This window comes from Chrysoperla carnea, chromosome 5 (assembly GCF_905475395.1).
Source record: "Chrysoperla carnea chromosome 5, inChrCarn1.1, whole genome shotgun sequence".
In the NCBI taxonomy this organism is placed as follows: Eukaryota; Metazoa; Arthropoda; class Insecta; order Neuroptera; family Chrysopidae; genus Chrysoperla; species Chrysoperla carnea.
The window spans coordinates 5,406,157-5,427,491 of NC_058341.1; the positions used below are offsets into that span (position 1 = coordinate 5,406,157).

The following is a 21,335-nucleotide window of genomic DNA, read 5'->3' on the forward strand; positions in this document are numbered from 1 at the left end:
AAAAAAATATTTTTGTGTTTTAACTTTAATTACGTTGTTCGAAAGAAAAAAGTGCGTCGTAGTAAAATAATATCCGAATTTAGTCGGTGGTGAAAAGAATCAATATAAATGAATCGACTCTCTTCGTCTATATGAGAGAAAAAACAAGGGTGGGTTTTCTGTGTGTGTTCGGAGATAGAAAATGTGTCGCAATGCATGAATGGGAATTACTACTACGTAGAAAATACATCGCGCATACACCAACACAAACATCAACAACGTTTTCTAACGTGAATTTAAATCATTTTTGGATTATGTTTGGATAAAAAAAAAAATCAAAATTTAATAAATGATGGCGATGTCTTCAATAAAACAAACAAATAATTCATCGACACAAACAACATCGAATTCCGATCAAAATTTAATAACCTCGTGTTCACAATTTGTGAATAGTGGTGATGGTGGTGCATGTGTTAGTGGGGTGAGTTGTTGTAATAATGTTGTTGTTACTAGTGGGGTGAGTTCATCGGTGTTGAGTAGTAATTTAGTTCAAACATACAACACTAGTGTCGCTACTAGTACTATTAACCATCAACAACAAACAGCAACTGCAGCAACATATTTAAAATGTGGTTATTTACGTAAACAGAAAACAAATAAAAAGAAATTTTTTGTATTAAAACCAGAAACTGTTGATAGTTTAGCACGGTTAGAATATTATGATGATGAAAAGAAATGGCGTAATAATAAACAGCCAAAACGTAGTATTATATTAAAAACATGTTTTAATATTAATCGTCATAAACGTAATGATATTAAACAGAAATATGTTATCGATTTATTTACGAAAGATGATTGTTTTTCGATTGCATTTGAGAATGAAGATGAATTGGATGAATGGTTACGACCGATGTTATTTTTACAACATGGTGAAGAATTGTTAATGGATGGTGAACCACCAAAACCCACATTTGGTAAGTTTTTGTTTTTTTTTTTGTAAATGTCAATTTTTATTTAGAAAATTCTATATAGGGGCCTTGATTTATTATCCAATTTTTTATTAAACTCAAATTACTTCCATTAGACGATTAATGAACCTAACTAAGTAGCCTAATTAAAAGAACTAAAAAACGTAATTTTGGGCAGTTTTTCCCGATCTACGAGGAATTGCAATGAAAAACTTGGAAATTTTTCGATACGTTTCAAGTAATGAAAGTTTTCGAAGTATATTCAATTAAGTAATTTGAGTTTATTTCGGGTCGATTGGTGAAAATCTCATCTTTCTAGCATGTATACAGAATGTAACAGAAAGACGAACTTTTGGGGGATGTTTTTTCAATTTTGCCAGAGGTGTTGTAATGATAAATATGTTTTCCAATTTCTCCTGTAAGTTTCAAGGAATGCCGTGCCGAATGCGAAATGTTCCCATTCAGGACATTTTTCTAGGCGCGTCCTGAAGTGCCTTTTTAGAATTTGTATCGGTATGTCAGTTAGTTTCATTATAACTCTGTTGAAATAATGCTATGATTTTTCGGACATCCTGTATACTAATGCACAGAAATTTAGAACCTTACTCGTCTCAAAACACATTAAATCTAAACCTGATACGTTTTGTATTTTGTCTCATCGAAATTTACGCCAAATCAAGGCGTCATAAAATTCGTAGAAATTTCTTTTATTATAGTCTATAAAAATACAGTGTGTCCTAAAACTAACGTACACTCTTTTAGTTGTATTTTTCATTTGGGTAACAAATAGTTGGAATTAGAAGGTTTTTTTGAATTATTTAATTAAGACCTAAAATCTTAAATTAAATTTTAAACATTTTTTAAAGTGTCAAAAACGCGGGCATCCAATTTGATGACGTAACATCGGTATCATTACACGAATTGACACAAATAAGTTTGGCAGATATATTCATAGACATCTGATTACTTATTATCTATGGATAAATTATACCCAACTGTCTACACTGAACAAATTGATGGTCTATGTCTCATACCGCTATGACATCACAGCAGGGCTTGCCCGCGTTTTAGGTCATGTGATATACAGTTTAAAAATTACGATTTTTAATTTAAATATTTTTAAAAAAAAAGTGCTTTTATGACTCGAAATCAGAATATTTAAGTATATTTTTACATAAATTTTAACTTAATTTATTTTTGACTAACGATAATCCCTTATTGAGAAAATTGGACCAATTTAACATATCATAATCACCTAGAATTGAAAATCTTATTTCATTCAAGGAAAATAATTTCCCGTGGAAAATATATAAATAACAAATTTACAAATAAACTTGCAAGAGAAATTCAAAACCTCTCCGTTTTAAGATTAAAAGATTTTTGATATAAAAATATTTACAAATGTATTTTATCACAAAAGTAACCTTGAAAAGACCTTCAAAAAAAAAAAAAAATACACTGTATAAATCTTAAAATTGAAAAACATATCACAAATTTTTGTTTTTCCCTCTTATTTAATATCTGATAACACAATCGCAATCACGCCAATCGTATTTTTATTACAGACGGTTTTTCATTTGAATATAAATTTAACCTAATTCTTTTTTTTATATTTATTTTATAAACATGAGAGCGACTAATTCACTTTCAAAGAACGAATTTAAAGTGAGTTTTTAATGATGGCATTAAATTTAAATAAAATTTTATATCATTACTATACATTTATGTTTTTTTTATTAGTCCGGGAGTCAGGGACGTAAAGTTTCTCTTAAAAAACGCATCCGAAATGCATACACATATTATATCGATTTCGAATCCGATCTAAGTGTTTTCAGGTTCAATTTAAAACCTCATTTTGATTCATAACTGACAAACATTAGATTAGACCTTTAAATAAGAAAGTTGTTCTTTATAAATACGTAAACATTTTTTGTTTGAAACATTTTTTGTGTCAAGTGAATAGTTTAGACAGAATTTGATTGCAAAAATCTATCTTTTTGTGTGTTTATTCATTCAATTTGAACAAAAGAATAGTCTTAATAGAAAAACAAACCCCTTTTATTAGAAAATTTCTTCCGAAGAGTGTTTGTCAGAAACAATTACACGATACAATATACGAAAATCTTGGTTAAAACTGTATACCTTGAGATTTTTAGGACTTGGTCAGAGCAGTTTTGAGCCCACTTGGATCCTTGTTGAATGTTTTATATTTGAAAATTATAAAAAACAATAATCATTGCTTCCCGGACTATGTGTTCAAAGTCTCAATTGAAATAAAGTTTCTTGGAAGTCGTGAAATTCAATTTCTACAAATAGAAAATTAAATACTCCAAATATTTTACAGGGTGATTCGTTCTTAAAAGTTTTACAACCTTTTTTGTTTGAAATTTCAATATGAAACGGCCAACTTCGGGATGCGGTTGTCATTAGTTTAAATTTTTTTAACAGTGTACACAAATGAAAAATACACAAATAAAAAACTTTTCTAGATAAAGATGACGTTTGTTGACGACTCGAAGTCGTGAATTAAAAATGATTATTTTGTGTAATCGGTTCTTATTTATTTATGTTTACGAATCACTTATATGACGTCATCACAATTGTTTGGAGAAATACAGGTGGGAGAGATAATATAATATATTTTATTATTATGGTTCATAGTTATCGCTTAACAAATTTTCATAGTATTAGAGACTGACGCCATACTTTGAAGGTTACCTAATTTCTTTTAATCAATCTTGTTTTAATTTTCTTGATGGAGAGTTATTGTTTTAATTTCGAAAATCGAAAATCGCTACCTTTATTTTTTTCTTTTTAATTTTTTGTCTTGGACGATTGAAAATTAAAAATTATGTTGGTACTCATATGGTATTTATAGTGGTAACATCTTATTGAACAACCCTGGTATATCATTATTTTTAAAAATAAACTTTTTTTCTAATTTTTCCCCATTTTACGCTGAAACTTTGGACACTGGCTGGGCGGCAAGCATGCTGAACGCTTAAGCCTGGCAGTGTATCATGACTTCCTGCAGGAGCTGTCACAGTGATGACGAGGAAGAGACAATGTCTCATCTTCTCTGTCACTGCCCAGCTCTTGTCATGAGGAGATGGACTTACTTGAACCATCCTCTCTTTGACGACCTCTCCAACCTAAAGTCAGTCGACGTCAAAGCTCTCCTGCTGTTCTTAAACAGCTCCAAATGGTTCATGGAGTAGTGTCCGGGAATGGGCCAAACCATTAACGGTATCACAACGGACCCTATCGTCTAACCCCAGGACAACCACTCTAACCTAACCAAACTTACGCTTATTCTTGAGATCTAAGCTGTATGGTTTTAAAATTTTGGAAAAATAAGAGTTCAAAATATCACTGAAAATTTATCCAAAATCAAAAATTTCATGTATGAGTTTGGGCGATATCATAGAAATAAATATCCTGCATGCCGAGTCTTATTAAATTCCGAGGAAAAAATTTATTGTAATTTTTAAGAAAATTGCAAAAATTGGAAACAAATTTTTTTTTTTTGCTTCAATTTCGATAAAACTCACTCTAGATAAGATAATTTTGAATCAAAATTTATAAAAATTGAATCTATTTTTGGATTGGGTCCATAATTCTTGAGACAACGACTGGATGGACTCGCAAGTTTTGGAATACATTGTCTGACCTACATATAATTTATTTTCTAATATGTGTGGTATCGTTTAAATATATATTTTTTTCGCATCTAATTAGTTTTAGCGGCGCTTTACACTTTGCCAATAATAATTAAATATAAATCATGATTTGATTTTATCGTATTTATATATTTTCTTGTGTTTTTTCTTCTCAAAAATATTATTTTTTGTTTTTAAATAGACAGACAGACAGACGGACAGACCGTCTACCTACGACGTATGTTTGTGTATGTATTAGAGTTTTTGTTTATTATAAAATTTTACAACTGAAGGTCGAACAACGCTTTTTACTAAATAAATTACGTTTTTGAAATCAAAAATTTTTAAACGTAATAAATAAATCTATTAAAAAAAAGTGTTTTTTTGAACAAAGAACAAAAAAAGATGTTAAGCTATTCTTTTTATCATATGGCAAGTTTTTACACATAGACAGGAAACGTATATCATGTCTATGTCATTTAAGATCAAGATATCCTCATATTTCATTATTTTTTTCAAAGGGTTGGCCCTTGTGATAATCCGAGAAAATTTTGTTGTTACCAATTTCGGTAAAACTCAGTTTATAAGGTTATTTTGACCCAAAAATTACAAAAATCGTATTCATTTGACGATTAGAAGAATGACTCCGAAGATAGAGCTAAAATTAAACCATTTTCGGTTCATATCTTAAAAATGATTCATTTAATCGTCAAATTAATTAGATTTTTGAAATTTTTAGGTTAAAATTACTCTATAAACCGAGTTTTATCAAATTGTGGGAGAAAATAAATTTTTCGGTTTTTTCGATTTTTTTCAAAGGGGTACCCCTTAAAAAAATTGTGAAAAATCGAGAAAATTTTATGGTTTCCAATTTCGGTAAAACTCAGTTTATAAGGTAATTTTGACCCAAGAATTACAAAAATCGTATTCATTTGACGATTAGAAGAATGACTCCGAAGATAGAGCTATATTTAAACCGTTTTCGATTCATATCTTCAAAATGATTCATTTAATCGTCAAATTAACTAGATTTTTGAAATTTTTGGGTCAAAATTACTCTATAAACCGAGTTTTATCAAATTGTGGAAGAAAATAAAATTTTCGATTTTTTCGATTTTTTTCAAAGGGGTACCCCTTAAAAAAAATTGTGAAAAATCGAGAAAATTTTATGGTTACCAATTTCGATAAAACTCAGTTTATAAGGTTATTTTGACCCAAAAATTACAAAAATCGGGTGGAACTAATGATTAGAAGCATAGTTTTTGAGAAATCGTCAAAAATCACATATGAATAGCGATTTTTTGAATCGATTTCAGACAACTTCTTAGAAAATAAATAGATACAAATGAAATGCACGGACAAAAGAACACAGTTAAATTTGAGACAGATATGTATCCAGCTGTTTACACTGAACAGTTAATGCCTATATGACATCACATCAGCACTCGCTCTTGTTTTAGGTCACATGATATATACAGTTTAAGAATTACGACTTTTTTAATTTTAATATAATAAAACAATTATATGCTTTTTTGACTCAAAATCAGAATATTTAAGTAAAATTTCTACAAAAGTTTTAATTTTTATCCAATTTCATGCATGCACTCACTCAGCTTGCTTGATTCATGTAATAAATAACAAAATATTTTTTTAAGGTCATTGTAATGTCATCAAAAAAATTAATTTTTGTAAACAAACTTAAGTGAATTATATTTTTATACAATGTATATATGAAATATATCATAGTATATTAAGTTTAGTTTCAAGTTTGTAACGCTTAAAAATAATGATGCTAGGAAAAAAATTTTGTCATAGGTGTTCATAAAATCACCTAATTAGTTCATTTCCGGTTGTCCGTCCGTCCGTCCGTCTGTGGACACGATAACTCAAAAACGAAAAAAAATATCGAGCTGAAATTTTTACAGCGTACTCAGGACGTAAAAAGTGAGGTCAAGTTCGTAAATGAGCATCATAGGTCAATTGGGTCTTGGGTCCGTAGGATCCATCTTGTAAACCGTTAGAGGTAGAACAAAAGTTTAAATGTAAAAAACGTTCCTTATCAAAAATTAAACAACTTTTGTTTGAAACATTTTTTCGTAAACATCACTGTTTACCCGTGAGGGCGCCAATTAGGCGGAAATTTTATAATATGTACTATACTTGATTATCAGTTATGTATGTGTCACATGTTTGTATGTGTAATGTGATAAAGAAATCAACACTGACTATGCATGGTATTTCAACAATGAACTCAATCAATTGTTTGTTTTCACTTGTTTAAAATTAAATTTGTTTTAAAAATAAAACTTTCAAAATCATATGACAATGATTATCAAGTGTAATAAATGTTAAACACTGGCTGCGAATTTTTTTTTCTGATTATATTAATAGCCAAAAACGAGAAGGCATCATCGTGCAAGCGAGAGCATGCGATCGATCAAGCGAGCGCCACATAATAAATACTAGCAGAGCACTATGTGTGATTAACTTGAAAACTTATGACTAAATGTTTGAAAAATTTTTGTTTCACGATATTTTGTTATGATGTCACATGAACACACAAATGAAAATTTTCATATCAAAAAATAAATAGTTGGTATTGTGCCTAAAAATGTCAATTTAAACTGACCGAAACTGACTAAAACGTCATGGCGTCATTGGCTTCGTTCACTTATGTTCTTCTAATGACAATTACTAATCAGAATCATATTCTGGGTGTCTTTTTTAAGTTGACATATTTTTGAAACTCGAGAAAAAAGAAAGAGAAAACTTCATGTAAATTTTCAAGCTCAATGAAAAACTCAATCAAGTGATTAAAAAAGTAACATTTTTTTGTTCGAAACATTTTTCCGCAAACCGTACAGTTTAGGCAGAAACGGACTGAAAGGTTTTACTTCTCTCATATTTACATACTTGGTTTATCAAAATTGGATAAAATTTCGATGTAATAGAGCAAAATAAAATATTTTGAATTTTGATGACGTCATCAAGTTTAAAAATTCGATTTTTTTGATAACACAGGCAATTGTTATCCGATCTTCTTGGAATTTTTTTTGAAACCCACTAATTTTGGGTCATTCTTTTCAGCTGTGATGTCAGTTTTTCGCTAGCTATCACATATGTGCTTAATTCCGGAACCAGACCTCCACATTCTTGATATCTAATAGAGTTAGGTTAATTTTGATCATAAATTTGAAAAGTATGGCCCAAATTTAGTAAGATTCCATACTTGGTTTATCAAAATTGGATAAAATTTGGATGTGATAGAGCAAAATTAAATTTTTTGGATTCTGATGACGTCATAAAGTTAAAAAATTCGATTTTTTTGATAACACAGGCAATTTTTATCCGATCTTATTGGAATTGCAATCACAGAGTTTACTAAAAGGTTAAATATCTTTTTGTTTAATGCGCGGAGTTTTCTTCAGAGTTTCTGAGTTAGAAAATATTTATGGAAAATTATTTAATCGAGGGAATTTTTTTTTCAAAAATTCTTTTTATAGGTATTTGTTAATGTCCTTATATCCTATCGATTGGAAAAAACCTTAATTATATGTGTTTTTTTGAAAATACATGAGGATTTTCTTAAGTTTATGTAATTTTTCGAGGGTGTGGTTAAGGATATCCTTGCTAATTTTAATTAAATCAGATTAAATTTTCTTTTTGTTAAAAGTTTTTTTTATTATTTATTTATTTTTAAAATGGATAGAGAAAATTTTTTTTTTTTATATAAACAAAAATTTTAATATGCAATTCTTTTTTTTTAAATTAAAAATAATAAATAATCATTTTCAGTTTTGTGTTGATAACAAACCTTGAAATCTTTTTATCAAGCGCGGATTCACGTAAATTTTTTGTAGGGGCAATATGAACTGTTAATTTTATTCAAGCTGTTATATAACTAAGTTTGTAGGTTATTTCTTAATTAATTAACTACTTTTTGGAATGAAGGGCAATTACTCCAATTGCCCTATTCTGGAAGCGCGCCTGCTTTTATGTAAGCTATTGCTTTTGTACTGATGATGGAATTTTGAAAAAATTTCTTCAAATAGTCATCGATCCTACCTAATAAATGTCAAAAATGACCATCGTTAAAATGTATATATTACATTTACAAAGTACAAAAATTTTTATAATAATTAAAAATACAATATTCGATTTTAAGAAAAATGTGTTCTTTTTTTTTTTAAATCTCTCAGGGAATTCGCTTAACTAACGCAGCACCTGCGCTACGAATGTTTTTTTTTCTTCTCTAAATTACATTACAAAATTATTATGTGTTGTTTATAATTAAAAATTTTTTAAACTGTTGTACAAAAAATAATTTTTGTTGTTGTATGTTTGTTTAACCTCGAATTTTATTAAAGAATTACAAATTTTTTGGCTTATTAATTATTATTAAACAATGATCTTTATTTGCATTTATGTATTTTTAATTTTTTTTGAATTTTAAAGGTTAATGTTTTTCAGTGTATTTATGAGTAATTTTTCACTGAAAAATAAACTGAAAATTTTTTGGCGGAACTTTTTTTACATTTTAACTTTTATTCTATCTCTAACGGTTTACAAGACTAGTAGTCTTACGGACCCAAGACCCAATTGACCTATGCTGATTATTTACGAACTCGACTTTTTTTGTCCTAAGCCGCTATAAATTCAGCTTGATATCTCTTTTTCATTTTTGAGTTATCGTGTTGACAGACAGAAACCTGAAATAGGCTAATTCGGTGATTTTATGAACATCTTTACCAAAATTTTGTTCGTAGCATCGGACTAAATTTAGTATACCTTGATATATGTGACATATATACAGGGTATAAAAATACAAATGAATATTTTTCAAAGAAACCGAAAAATCGTGTGAAACGTGGGATTTGAATGGTGATTTTTGGACCCTCCACAACGATCCGTACGATTACTGACTTCTTCTAGTCCAAGTAATTAATATTAAAAATGATGATTTAACATGAAATTGTAACTCCACACAATTAATAAAACAGAATCACGGAACGACTGTAGGAGGTATGAGAGCGAGAAACGCAAGCGGGATGGAGTACAGTGAATTGTTGTTGAAGTTTAAAGAAACAACAACAAACAAAAACAAACATGGTTTGTTGTTTTTGTTGTTGTTTGTTTGTTTGCATGCATGAGAACAAGAATCAGAGTCAGAGCAGCGCACACCATCAAACCAAACGGTATTGAAATATTTATGTAGAAAAAGATAGTATGAATAAATAAAAAGAGTACGGAGATAATCTCACAGATAGTGTGTGTAAGAGAAATTTTTCTGTGGAGAATTTTTGTTGCAATAATATTTTACAACAAGCAAAAAATTCAATATTATTTTTTTTGTTACTTAAATATAATTGAATAGAACGTCCGATGATGTAAAAAAAATAATTAAGGAGATATGCAAAGATTGAATAAAACTAAGTATTTCAATAAAATTTTATAAATATACATTTTTTGATTAACAAAGTTTCCAAAAATCACAAAAAATTCCTAGATCATAGGAGTTTTTTAATTATTTTATCGTTTAAAGTTCGAATCATATAGGTTATCCTTTTCAATTGGATATTTCTATATCAAAAAATCTAGAGAGTGTGATAAAAAAACTATCTAAAATATGTAGATAATCTTGTAGTTTATAAAAGTTATCATAAAAATATAATGTTATCGATGATATCAAAATAAAATTTTAATTTAAAATTTTAATTTAATTATGAGTTCATCGAAAACTCATCATTTGATGAGAAACGACTATAGTTAAGAGTATTGATGATTGAAGAGAGATATCAATGTTATCAAATTTATATTTGTAGTTGTGCGGCATTGTAAAGTTAAAAATAACACATTATTTGACTACAATGCATGTATTTGGTTTATATGTATATGTACCGTGCAATAAACCAAAACTTTTTTACAATACTGTAGGGAAACAAATTAGGATAAGTTTTAGTGTCCATTTTCTCCAAAACTGTCAAAGATAGGGAGTCGAAAATTGGTAGGTAGCTTCAACTAGTGGTCATGTGAAACATTCTCGAGAACTAAACGAAAATAGATGCTAGAAAATAAATTCGAAAATCAAATAAATGGTGATTTAGGCGCTTTGCATAAATCTAAGATGTACGAATTCGAATCCTTATGCGAGTGTATTGTTTTTTCAATTCTCTTTTATTACGTTTTAGGACGTTTCATAATCCCTACCCAATTTTTAAAATAAATTTTGTGCTAAAATTTATAAGCATCACTTGCACACAATATATTATATATTTTTGTAGTTGTGTGATATTGTAAAGCCCTAAAATAGCTCATTACTTGACTAAACAAAGCATGTATTTGGTTTATATATGTTTACAATCAATCACCTTTTTCAACGGGTTTTCTCTATTTCGTACATTCATATAACTGTTAACCAAATACCAAACGTAATAAAACTCTACAACACATATATTGCAAATTAACAGCCTAAGAGAGAAAGAAGTTAGCCGCGCTATCATAACAAATACACACTGACTGGTTGGTCGACGGATAGACCGATCTAGACGGACAGACAGACAAGGTAACATAAATAAATAACATTAAAAAATATAGCAATAACAAAATATAAATTTTAGTTTCATTCAATTTTATAAATAATAATAATAGTAATAATTTTAATTTATATTTTGGAAGTATCATATATCTATACATTATATTGGAAGTATTTAAAGATACTCTCTCAAAAGATTGAGAAGATTATTAACCCTCGACAGACCTCCCCCCCCCCCACACACACACACACCTGTGCACCCTTACTCGACCCCTTTGCGTCCGGATAACATTTTGTTTTTTTTTCTTATATGGTGTTCTTTAAAATATCCGGTGTAATTTTTTTTGGCGGATAACTTTATAATACATATAAATCTTATTACGGAGATTCAATTGGATCCCGGATACCACGTTTTTGTTTGCAATTTATTTTATTATTTTTTTTTCAAATTTGGTTGAAATGGTGAATGAACCTCGTTTTATTTTGTGTTAAAATACGTGGTTCTGAATTAAACAACACATGAGTATTTGAAATATTTTATTTAATACAGTTAAACCTATCTATAATTCATACAACTGTATTAATACTTACTTACTTTTTCAAGGACAAGCTTTTATTGTACTTAAAAGTAAAACATAATCATTTCTATGAGTTACTCATACAAGACAATTTGTAAAAAACTGGAGGCACTCAATTGAAAATATCAAGGATGATTTGGAGCGTCTCAAGATTTTAAAAACAGTCATGTATGATTTATTCATAGAAATAATTATTTCCACTTTTTAATACAATAAAAGCTTGTCTTTAAAAAATACTTTTTTATTAAAATTTTTGAATTTAAATTAGTTCACCCTCTTGTATTTAGAATGACGTCACTAAGCTAACCATGAAGTGTCATGCTAACAAAAAGTGTATGCAAAATTTCAACTCAATTTGTTTTTAAAATTCATAATTTTCGCATTTTCTCGCGTAAAACTTCAGTATGGTAAATAGAAATTAAATTTCTTTATGTACAAACAAAATTTGATATTTTAAACTGGCCATCCCTGAGTGAGCTGTGAGTATCACACTGTGATTTTGTATCACAAAAAAATGCACGGATTACTTTTAGTACTGTAATCCGTGCATTTTTTGTGACACAGAGTATACTTAAAACGTATGAATGCCATAACATTCCTTCGAATATGATTACATATAATTTAGCTTGCTAGCAAGCTGTATTAATGATGAATAAGATCTGCATTGCAGCGAACAAGTAAGGTAACATACCTAAAGATAAAGAAGTGGTAAATGTGGTAACAACTGTAAGTAAACTTACTTACTTAAAGCTATCTAAATACTATAAACTATTAACTATGTGTACTTGAAGATGATTATATACGCGTCTACATCACCAGAACACTGAGCGCTGCTGAGAACACCTTACTTAAGTCCTTCATACTTACAATCTTAGAATGTTTGTTTGTGTATGATGATGATTGCAACGCGCATTCATCAATGTAAAATTTTTCCCGCGTATTTTTTTATTTTTCAAAACGTACCGTTTATAATATTATAAGGTATGTGATTTTTTAAGTACTGGGTATCTGATTTTTATTGAGATTTTGAAATTAGTTTGGATGTACGGATTAGTTAAGGATGTACGAACGCTGGGACAATAGGGAATATTCATGTATTTTTTTATATTTTTAATTCATTGTTTACACCGTTATAACAGAGTAAAAAATATAAATACTGCTTAAAAATGCTGTATTTAAGAGTATAAAAATATTTAAAATAGATTATAATTTTGAGATATTTAAACGTAGTTTTTGGGGGCTCTCTGTTGATGACGTATAAGTACGTAATCTGTCAATTGGTGACACTTCAATGTATAATTTACACTTGAAAAAAATGAATTTACAACACAGAATTTACACTCGTTATTATTAAGTTTTCTAATAAAAAGCCGTAGAATAATATAATTTAATGAAATACCATATAAAATGTAAGTAATTAATATCATACAGTATGTCAACAAATTTGACAAGCCCGTACTTTGATGTCAATTCTGTATACAAATTTGAATTTTCGTTTTAGAAGTTTTTAAATGCCCTCACCAACTTCGTTTGTTCATTTTTCTGAATCTGTTTGGTAAACTAATTTAAACTTGCTTGAACGAATACCAATGTTACTTTTTCACTATTTATTACTCTTGTATAAACAAAGTATTTAAACAGTTAAATTTCCCATCTGTTATCCATACACGTGTTTTATTACACATTTTATTTAAAACGCAAAATAATATTAAAAAAAAAAAATATGTTACAATGTTAGACAAATGTATGTCAATAGTAGAAACAATACAAAAAAAACTATGTAATTATTGTAATTATAATATTATGTGTTATTATATAAATGCAAATATTTACGAATACATTGTACTTTTATACAATTAATATACTATAACAAAAAGTACCAAGTACTGTGAGACTGACTACGTTTATTATTTTACAAAAGAAAAAAAAAACTAAAGGTATTACAGTGGAACCTGGTTGAGTGAGACGTCAAGAGACCTGCAAATTCGTATTACTTATATAGGTATTCCAATTACCCAGTGTCTCAGATATACAGGTATAAATAAATATTTGTCTTATTTACAGAGGATTTCATTAAGGAGATAAGCAAGGATTGGATAATACTAGGAATTTCAATAAAACTTTAACAAAGATTCCAAAAATCATAAAAAATTCCTAGGTATTGAGCTTTTTGTTATTTTTTTATCGTTGAAAGTTGGCTGACAAAGTGATGAATCATATAAGGTTATCCTTTTCAATTGGATATTTCTATATCAAAAATTCTAGAGAGTATGATAAAAAATCTATCTAAATTATTTAGACAATCTTTTAGTTTATAAAAATACCATAAAAATAAAAGGTTGTCGATCATATAAAAACAAAATTTTAATTTAATTATGACTTCATCGAAGATCCATCATTTGACGAACAGAAACGACTCTAGTTAAGAGTATTGATGATTGAAGAGAGATATCTATATTATCAAATTTATAAGCATCACTTGCACACAATATATTATATATTTTTGTAGTTGTGTGGTATTGTAAAGCTAAAAATAACTCATTATTTGACTACAAAGCATGCATTTGGTTTATATGTATGTACCGTGCAATAAACTAAAATTTGTTTACAATACTGTAGGTTTACAATCATTTTAACCAAGTTCCACTGTATAATGTTTGATGAGAAAGAAATCGTCTGAATACACACAAGCAAACAAAAAAAATGTTGAGTTCGTTTAACTTACGTATATAAATTCATCATCATAGAAAAGGAATTAAAAAAAGACAAATATATGTGTAGGTATTATTATGGGTGGAATAGAGATGAATATAGTTTTACTAAGAATGTGTTTATATAAAATAGTAAATATATGAAGCAAGAATGTTGTTTTTGTTGTTGTTGTATAAAATTGGCGGGAAATTAATCCAAAAAATGTGTTTAATTCTAATCGAACGTGCATGTGGAGTAGTTAGAGGTTAACTGTTTTGATTAAATCCTTTTATAAGGATGACAGGACACGTGGTCTCAATTTTTGGAACCTTAGCGCTTGTTTTCGGGCTCTTCAATTATATATTTTCTATCCTTTCTTGAAAACATACCCGGAAAAATAATTTCAAGTAATGACAATCTCATCCCAAAGTGGCTGTGAAATAAAGTAAAAATCTTTTCAAACAATTTCCTAACGATTGGAACAAGTACTGCTAAAAATTTGTATGGGATTGAATTTAAAATATGAATTCATTGATACAAAATCATTGAAGTTAAATAAACAAAATCATTACTTCTATGAAAGAGATTGATTTTAGGTTTAAAGCCATGCATGTTATTGATGGAAAATAAAATTGTACTTAGTTGGAATATATAATCGTGTAAATAAAGTGAATCGGTGAATTAAAAGAAAATTTCTTTGCGTTTGCTTTAAATATAGGATTTGGTTATTACGAACACATACCTGTCATGTCTAGCCAATGTGTGGTTGTGTCAACTACATAAAGATTGTTATTACTAACTTACAAAGAGGTTGAAATAAACTTATTGATCATTTTTATTATATATAACATATTTTTATACATATATAACAACCATCGGTAGCCCATTTGGTAATTTTCAAAATACCAAAAATTGAAAATTTTATTAAATTATTTAGCCTTCGATATTTTGACAACCAAGGAAAAATTGTTTTCTTATTTTTCGTCTTCATTCATGAAGTTAACAAAATTCATCAATATAGTTTAAAATAAGGTACAAATAATTTCAACCCTAAAAATGTCTTGGTGCTCGTACTACCTTAATCCTTAAATATCACCTCTAGTTGATGGTCAGATAATCGTCAAAATGTGTTGTAAATCTTTTTAAAATCGATATAACGGAATATTGAATGTAATGAGCTCTCAGACTTTGATCTAACTTCAAAGAGGCCCCTCAAAAAAAAAACAAATAAACAAATAGTTCCAAAATGAAACATTCACCTTTTAAATAAAATAAAAGAATATGCGCAATAACTTTTTATATATACATCATACTCGTGTATAAAATAAAAAAGTACATATCAAAATATCTAATATAATAATTGATTGTTTACATTCGAAGAATTTAAAACGCAATAAATTTGTAAGTTTGTATACTTTGTTGTGTTTTGATTATTAACTTTTATATTTTAAAAACAAAATTAAAAAATAATATATATATTTATTATTTACTACTTCAATCATTTATTTCAATTGATTTATTTGTGTTTGGGTAATTTAAAAAAACAAAGCAACAAAAAAAATTAAAACCGTTTCTTTAAAGTTCTTCGCATCGATGCGATAGAGTTTTATAGCCTGAAGCTAATTTGATTTGATATATACAAAAAATTAGATTATGATTTTCAATATAGGGTGAGACATCGGTTATCAATACGACTGTATTTTTATTATTATTATTTTTTTATGTTTGCTACCTCACAACTTTCGACTGGGCGAACCGATTTTTATGATTCTTTATCTATTCGAAAAGTAGTGCTTCCCGTGTGGTCCCATTTCATTTTGGTCGAGTTCTGATAACGGCGTCCATGAGAAAATCATAAAAGTCTTAAATTTGCATTAAGTATGCTCGACAAGAGGACGAATAATTCAATGTCACGCCAACCGATTTCGATGATTCTTTTTTTAGTGACAAGTTAGTTAGTGCACTTCAGATTCTCTAAAAAATCACAAAATAAAAAAACTTAATAAAATAACAAAAAGAAAACCGACTTTAAAAGAAAAACTTTTCCAAAACAAATTAAAATGCACTTAAGAGTAAAAAAATAACGATAATATAATGTAGTTAAAATTATTGTTATTTTTGGAGTCGGTGTCAGCCAAGCTAATGTAGCAAACTGTTCTATCGGAGTTGTTTCCTTGGCTGACACCGACTCCAAAAATAAAAATAATTTTTACTACATTATATTATCGTTATTTTTTTTACTTTTTAGTGCATATTAATTTATTTTGGAAATATTTTCCTTGGAAGTCGGTTTTCTTTTTGTTAAAAGTTTTTTTTTTATTTTAAACCAATTTCCTAAACACCAAATAATAGGAGTCCCACCCGATATATTACTTAAAAAAAAAAATAGTGTGAATGGACTCGATAACGTATTTTAAGAGATGTCTGATGTATCTAATTCTACGTCGATCGTCCGCGTCGTCTATCCATTCCATATTATTAAAGTGATTGTCTATCATTCTCTAACTGCTATACATGGCCCACCATGCCACTAACATAACAAACATTCAGACTACACTAACTAAATTAAAGTCCACGTTGTTTTTGTGGGTATTCTTCTTTGATGAGAACTCCATCCTCTCTGTCTTCTTCTTGTGGTGGTGTGTATGTGTGTGCTCTATGAAGATGATGTTATTTTTTATTACGTCGTACACTACACAGCTACACCACCATGGAGATGGCATGGCATGGTGATGATCTTCGTCAAAACAATATTTATCTATGTAGAGGTGTGTTTAGGTGTAAGTGTGTTATGTCTGCGTCCATTTTTTGTTGTTATTATTATTATTTTGCTATATTTATTTGTCTGTTGTCTATTTTATTATTATTTGGGTTCTTTGTACTTAGATGATGATTTTTTGTTGTTTTGTTTCATTCAATGACTTTTGTATAAAAAAAAAAAAACTTGAGATATTAATATTATTTTTTGTTTATGTACAGTGTGTTTTTGTTTTGCAGTTCAGGATAGTTTTTTCTGGAATGCTTTTCCTAGGTAGTAAGACCGTAAGATCGCCCTATTAGCTCAGTTATTTAAAATCATGAAATTTGAAAAAAATTACAATTTATGTAAAAATATACTTAAATATTCTGATTTCGAGTCATAAAAGCACATTTTTCTTTTAAAATATTAAAATTAAAAATCGTAATTTTTAAACTGTATATCAGGTGATCTAAAACGCGGGCAAGCCTTGATGTGATATCATATCGGTATGAGCCATAGACCATCAGTTAGTTCAGTGTAGACAGCTGGGTATAATATATCCATAGATAATAAGTATTCATATTTATTATAATCAGATGTCTATGACTATATCTGTCAAACTTATTTGTGTTATTTGGTATAGTGATACCGATATTACGTCATCAAATTGGATGCCTCCGTTTTTGACAGTTTAAAAAAAGTTTAAAATTTAATTTAAGTTTTTGACAAGAAAGCGTGTGTATTTTTCCGAAATAAATTTTTGATGGCTTTTTATTAACAAAATCAACATTTTGAAGTTATTTTTCAAAAAATTTTCAGCCACATGATCTGTTTAAAGTTATTCTTTTTACGTAGTTGATGCAACTCGTGCTATGATGTATATTTTTTTTTTTGTAACTATTTGTAATAACGTAAAAGTACAGTTTTATTTTGCACATGAATATATCAAACTACTAACTAACTAACTGGTATCATCATAAAAACTACAAATAAATAAATAACTAACGTTTTGGAATCTTTGATTTATTATACAAAAAAAACAGACATGCTGGCATGCATGTACTACTCTACTACTCATCTACTGACTACTCTGATGGTACCTATTCATGGTACTAATGTTTGTTGTATGAATGGTTTTCATTATTAAGTGCATTCTAACCTAACAAATAACAACAACAACAACAACAACATATGGTAAACATCCGGTATATAAATAAAATATTTTTTATATTACAAGATTGTTGTTGATTGAAGCGTGTAGTTAAAACAACAACAATATCAAATCGTATCTGTTCTTTTTGTATCCATTAGTAGTGTTTTACACTATTTACACTAAAGTGTAGGTGTTGGAAATGATAGTTTTTATACAATATGTCGCATTTAAGATGAAGACACTCTCTGAAATTTAAAACTCAGCCTACTAACACTTCGATAACACTTAGTATATAAGGTTAGTTTGACCCAAAAATTACAAAAATCGTATTCATTTGACGATCAGAAAGATAACTCCGGAACTAGAGCTATATTTAAACCGTTTTCGGTTCATATCTTCAAAACGATTCATTTAATCGTCAAATTAACTAGATTTTTGAATTTTTTAGGTCAAAATTACTCTATAAACCGAGTTTTATCAAATTGTGGAAGAAAATAAATTTTTCGGTTTTTTCGATTTTTTTCAAAGGGGTACCCCTTAAAAAAATTGTGAAAAATCGAGAAAATTTTATGGTTTCCAATTTCGGTAAAACTCAGTTTATAAGGTAATTTTGACCCAAAAATTACAAAAATCGTATTCATTTGACGATTAGAAGAATGGCTCCGAAGATACAGCTATATTTAAACACTTTTCGATTCATATCTTGAAAACCATTCATTTAATCGTCAAATTAACTAGATTTTTGAAATTTTTGGGTCAAAATTACTCTATAAACCGAGTTTTATCAAATTATGGAAGAAAATAAATTTTTCGGATTTTTCGATTTTTTTCAAAGGGGTACCCCTTAAAAAAATTGTGAAAAATCGAGAAAATTTTATGGTTATCAATTTCGGTAAAAATCAGTTTATAAGGTTATTTTGACCCAAAAATTACAAAAATCGGGTGGAACTAATGATTAGAAGCATAGTTTTTGAGAAATCGTCAAAAATCACAAATGAATAGCGATTTTTTGAATCGATTTCAGGCAATTTCTTAGAAAATAATTAGATACAAATGAAATGCATATTATACATAAAAAAAATTCATAAAACTCGATTTTTTGAAAATTCTGACTACATCTAACCCCCTTTTAATAAATCAAACCATGTTTGTCTCTTTTGAAACAACTACAAAACATTTCATCAGAGTACAGTTGAATGTATTTAAGACAGATATATGCGTACGCATTGTTTACAACACAAATGGTGTCTAAAACACGTGAGTAACTTAGCTTGCTTGATATGGTACTGATCAGTGATCCGATCCCAATGTTATTTTCTTATTATTATAGTTTTTAAAAAACTGACGATTAATTTAATAACATTAAGTAAGCTAGCTGTGCTGCCTATTGCCTCGTGGCTTTACTCACGTAGCAGTACTTTAAATACTATTTCCCCCACGATTGAAATATCTATTAACTTCTTTCATTACTCTAACAAAAAAAAAAACTCTTCCAGATGGGAAACAGCTGTTAAAACACGGGAAAATAGGATACTGCTACATGAACATAATTGTTAAACACACGCGTGGAGGACCATAATACAAATATTAAGCGGATAAATTTAAGCGAGTAGGATTTTTCTTCCCCTGGGAATTGAATCTAAATTTCTGAATTTTTTGTAGTTATGGAGAAAATGGACTCTCAAATTTAAGTCCTAATTTGCGCCCTCACAGATACACAGTGACGTTTACAAAAAAATGTTTCAAATAAAAGTTGTTTATTTTTTTATAAGAAACATTTTTTATATTAAAACTTTTGTTCCACCTCTAACGGTTTACAAGATGGGTTCTACGGACCCAACACCCAATTGACCTATGTTGCGTCTTTACGAACTTAGCCTCACTTTTTACGTTCTGAGCACGCTACAAAAATTTGACCCTGGTATCTCATTTCGTTTTCGTGTTATCGCGTCACAGACAGGAGGGTGGACAACCGGAACTAGACTAGGTGATCATATGAATACCTATACCCGAAATTTGTTCATAGCAACAATATTTTCAAGCTTTACAAACTTGGGACTAAAAATAATATACCTTGGTATATATTCCATACATATAGAGTATAAAAATGATTTTTCCTTGTAATATTGGCGACCGTAGGACCTCCTTAAGAACCTAAAATGTCGTTGTGAAGGTCATATAATCAATTTCGCTATATTTTGATTAAAATAATAAATCCACAGACCACGTGGTGTAATAATAAAATACAGGTTATATATTCAGTTACATTTCCCACCGTTGTATGTCGCATCGATCACATATATCAAACTTATATGATTGTCAAACTTTACAAAAAATATTTTATTTATGTTTTTATGAAAAAAAAAATTAAAAAGAGTGTGAATTAAATGGAATAAAGAAAACAATATACAAAAAAAAGAGATAGATGGGAAATAAAAAGTACAGAACAGAAGAAGGTAGAACGTAGAACGACACATTAAGTAACAAACAGCCATGAACAAAACAAGTTCAATGTACTTCCGTATAGGTTAAGTGAATAAATATAAAAAACAAATACACATAATTAAAAACATTGAACACACACATCACAACACGTTATACAGTCAAAATCTGTTATAGTGACATCGGCTATAATGACGGAACGAATTGGTTAGTATTGCCATATCTTCAGTAACAATCGCAAGGTTGAAATAAATCCAATTTCGTTAAAATCATCGAAATCGGCCAAAGAGTTTAGTCTCTAGTGTGTACCACATAAGAACACGCATACTTTTTCACAATATGGCGCCTGGTGGTCGCCATATTAAATTTTCATTATTGCCATATCTTCAGTATCACTCGTAAGGCTAAGAAAAATCGATTAACATCAGAATCATCAAAATCGGCCCACGCGTTTGATCTCTAGTGTTCCACATACTAACACACATACATTTTTTTCACAATATGGCGTCTGGTGGTCACCATATTGAGTTTTCATTAATGCCATATCTTCAGTAGCACTCATAAAGTTAATAATAATCGATTCACGGCAGAAT

The 21,335-nt window shown here is 28.8% G+C and overlaps 1 protein-coding gene across 5 annotated transcripts in view; it reads left to right on the forward strand.

Moving 5' to 3' along the window:
• LOC123301551 (insulin receptor substrate 1) overlaps window positions 1-21,335 on the forward strand; it is a 97,485-nt gene continuing 76,150 nt past the window's right edge. For all 5 annotated transcript variants that reach the window (XM_044884339.1, XM_044884340.1, XM_044884342.1 and 2 more), the window contains exon 1: window positions 1-953. In XM_044884339.1, the coding sequence (XP_044740274.1) occupies window positions 329-953 (625 nt within the window). In that variant the 5' untranslated portion in view covers window positions 1-328. The remainder of the gene's footprint in view (window positions 954-21,335) is intronic.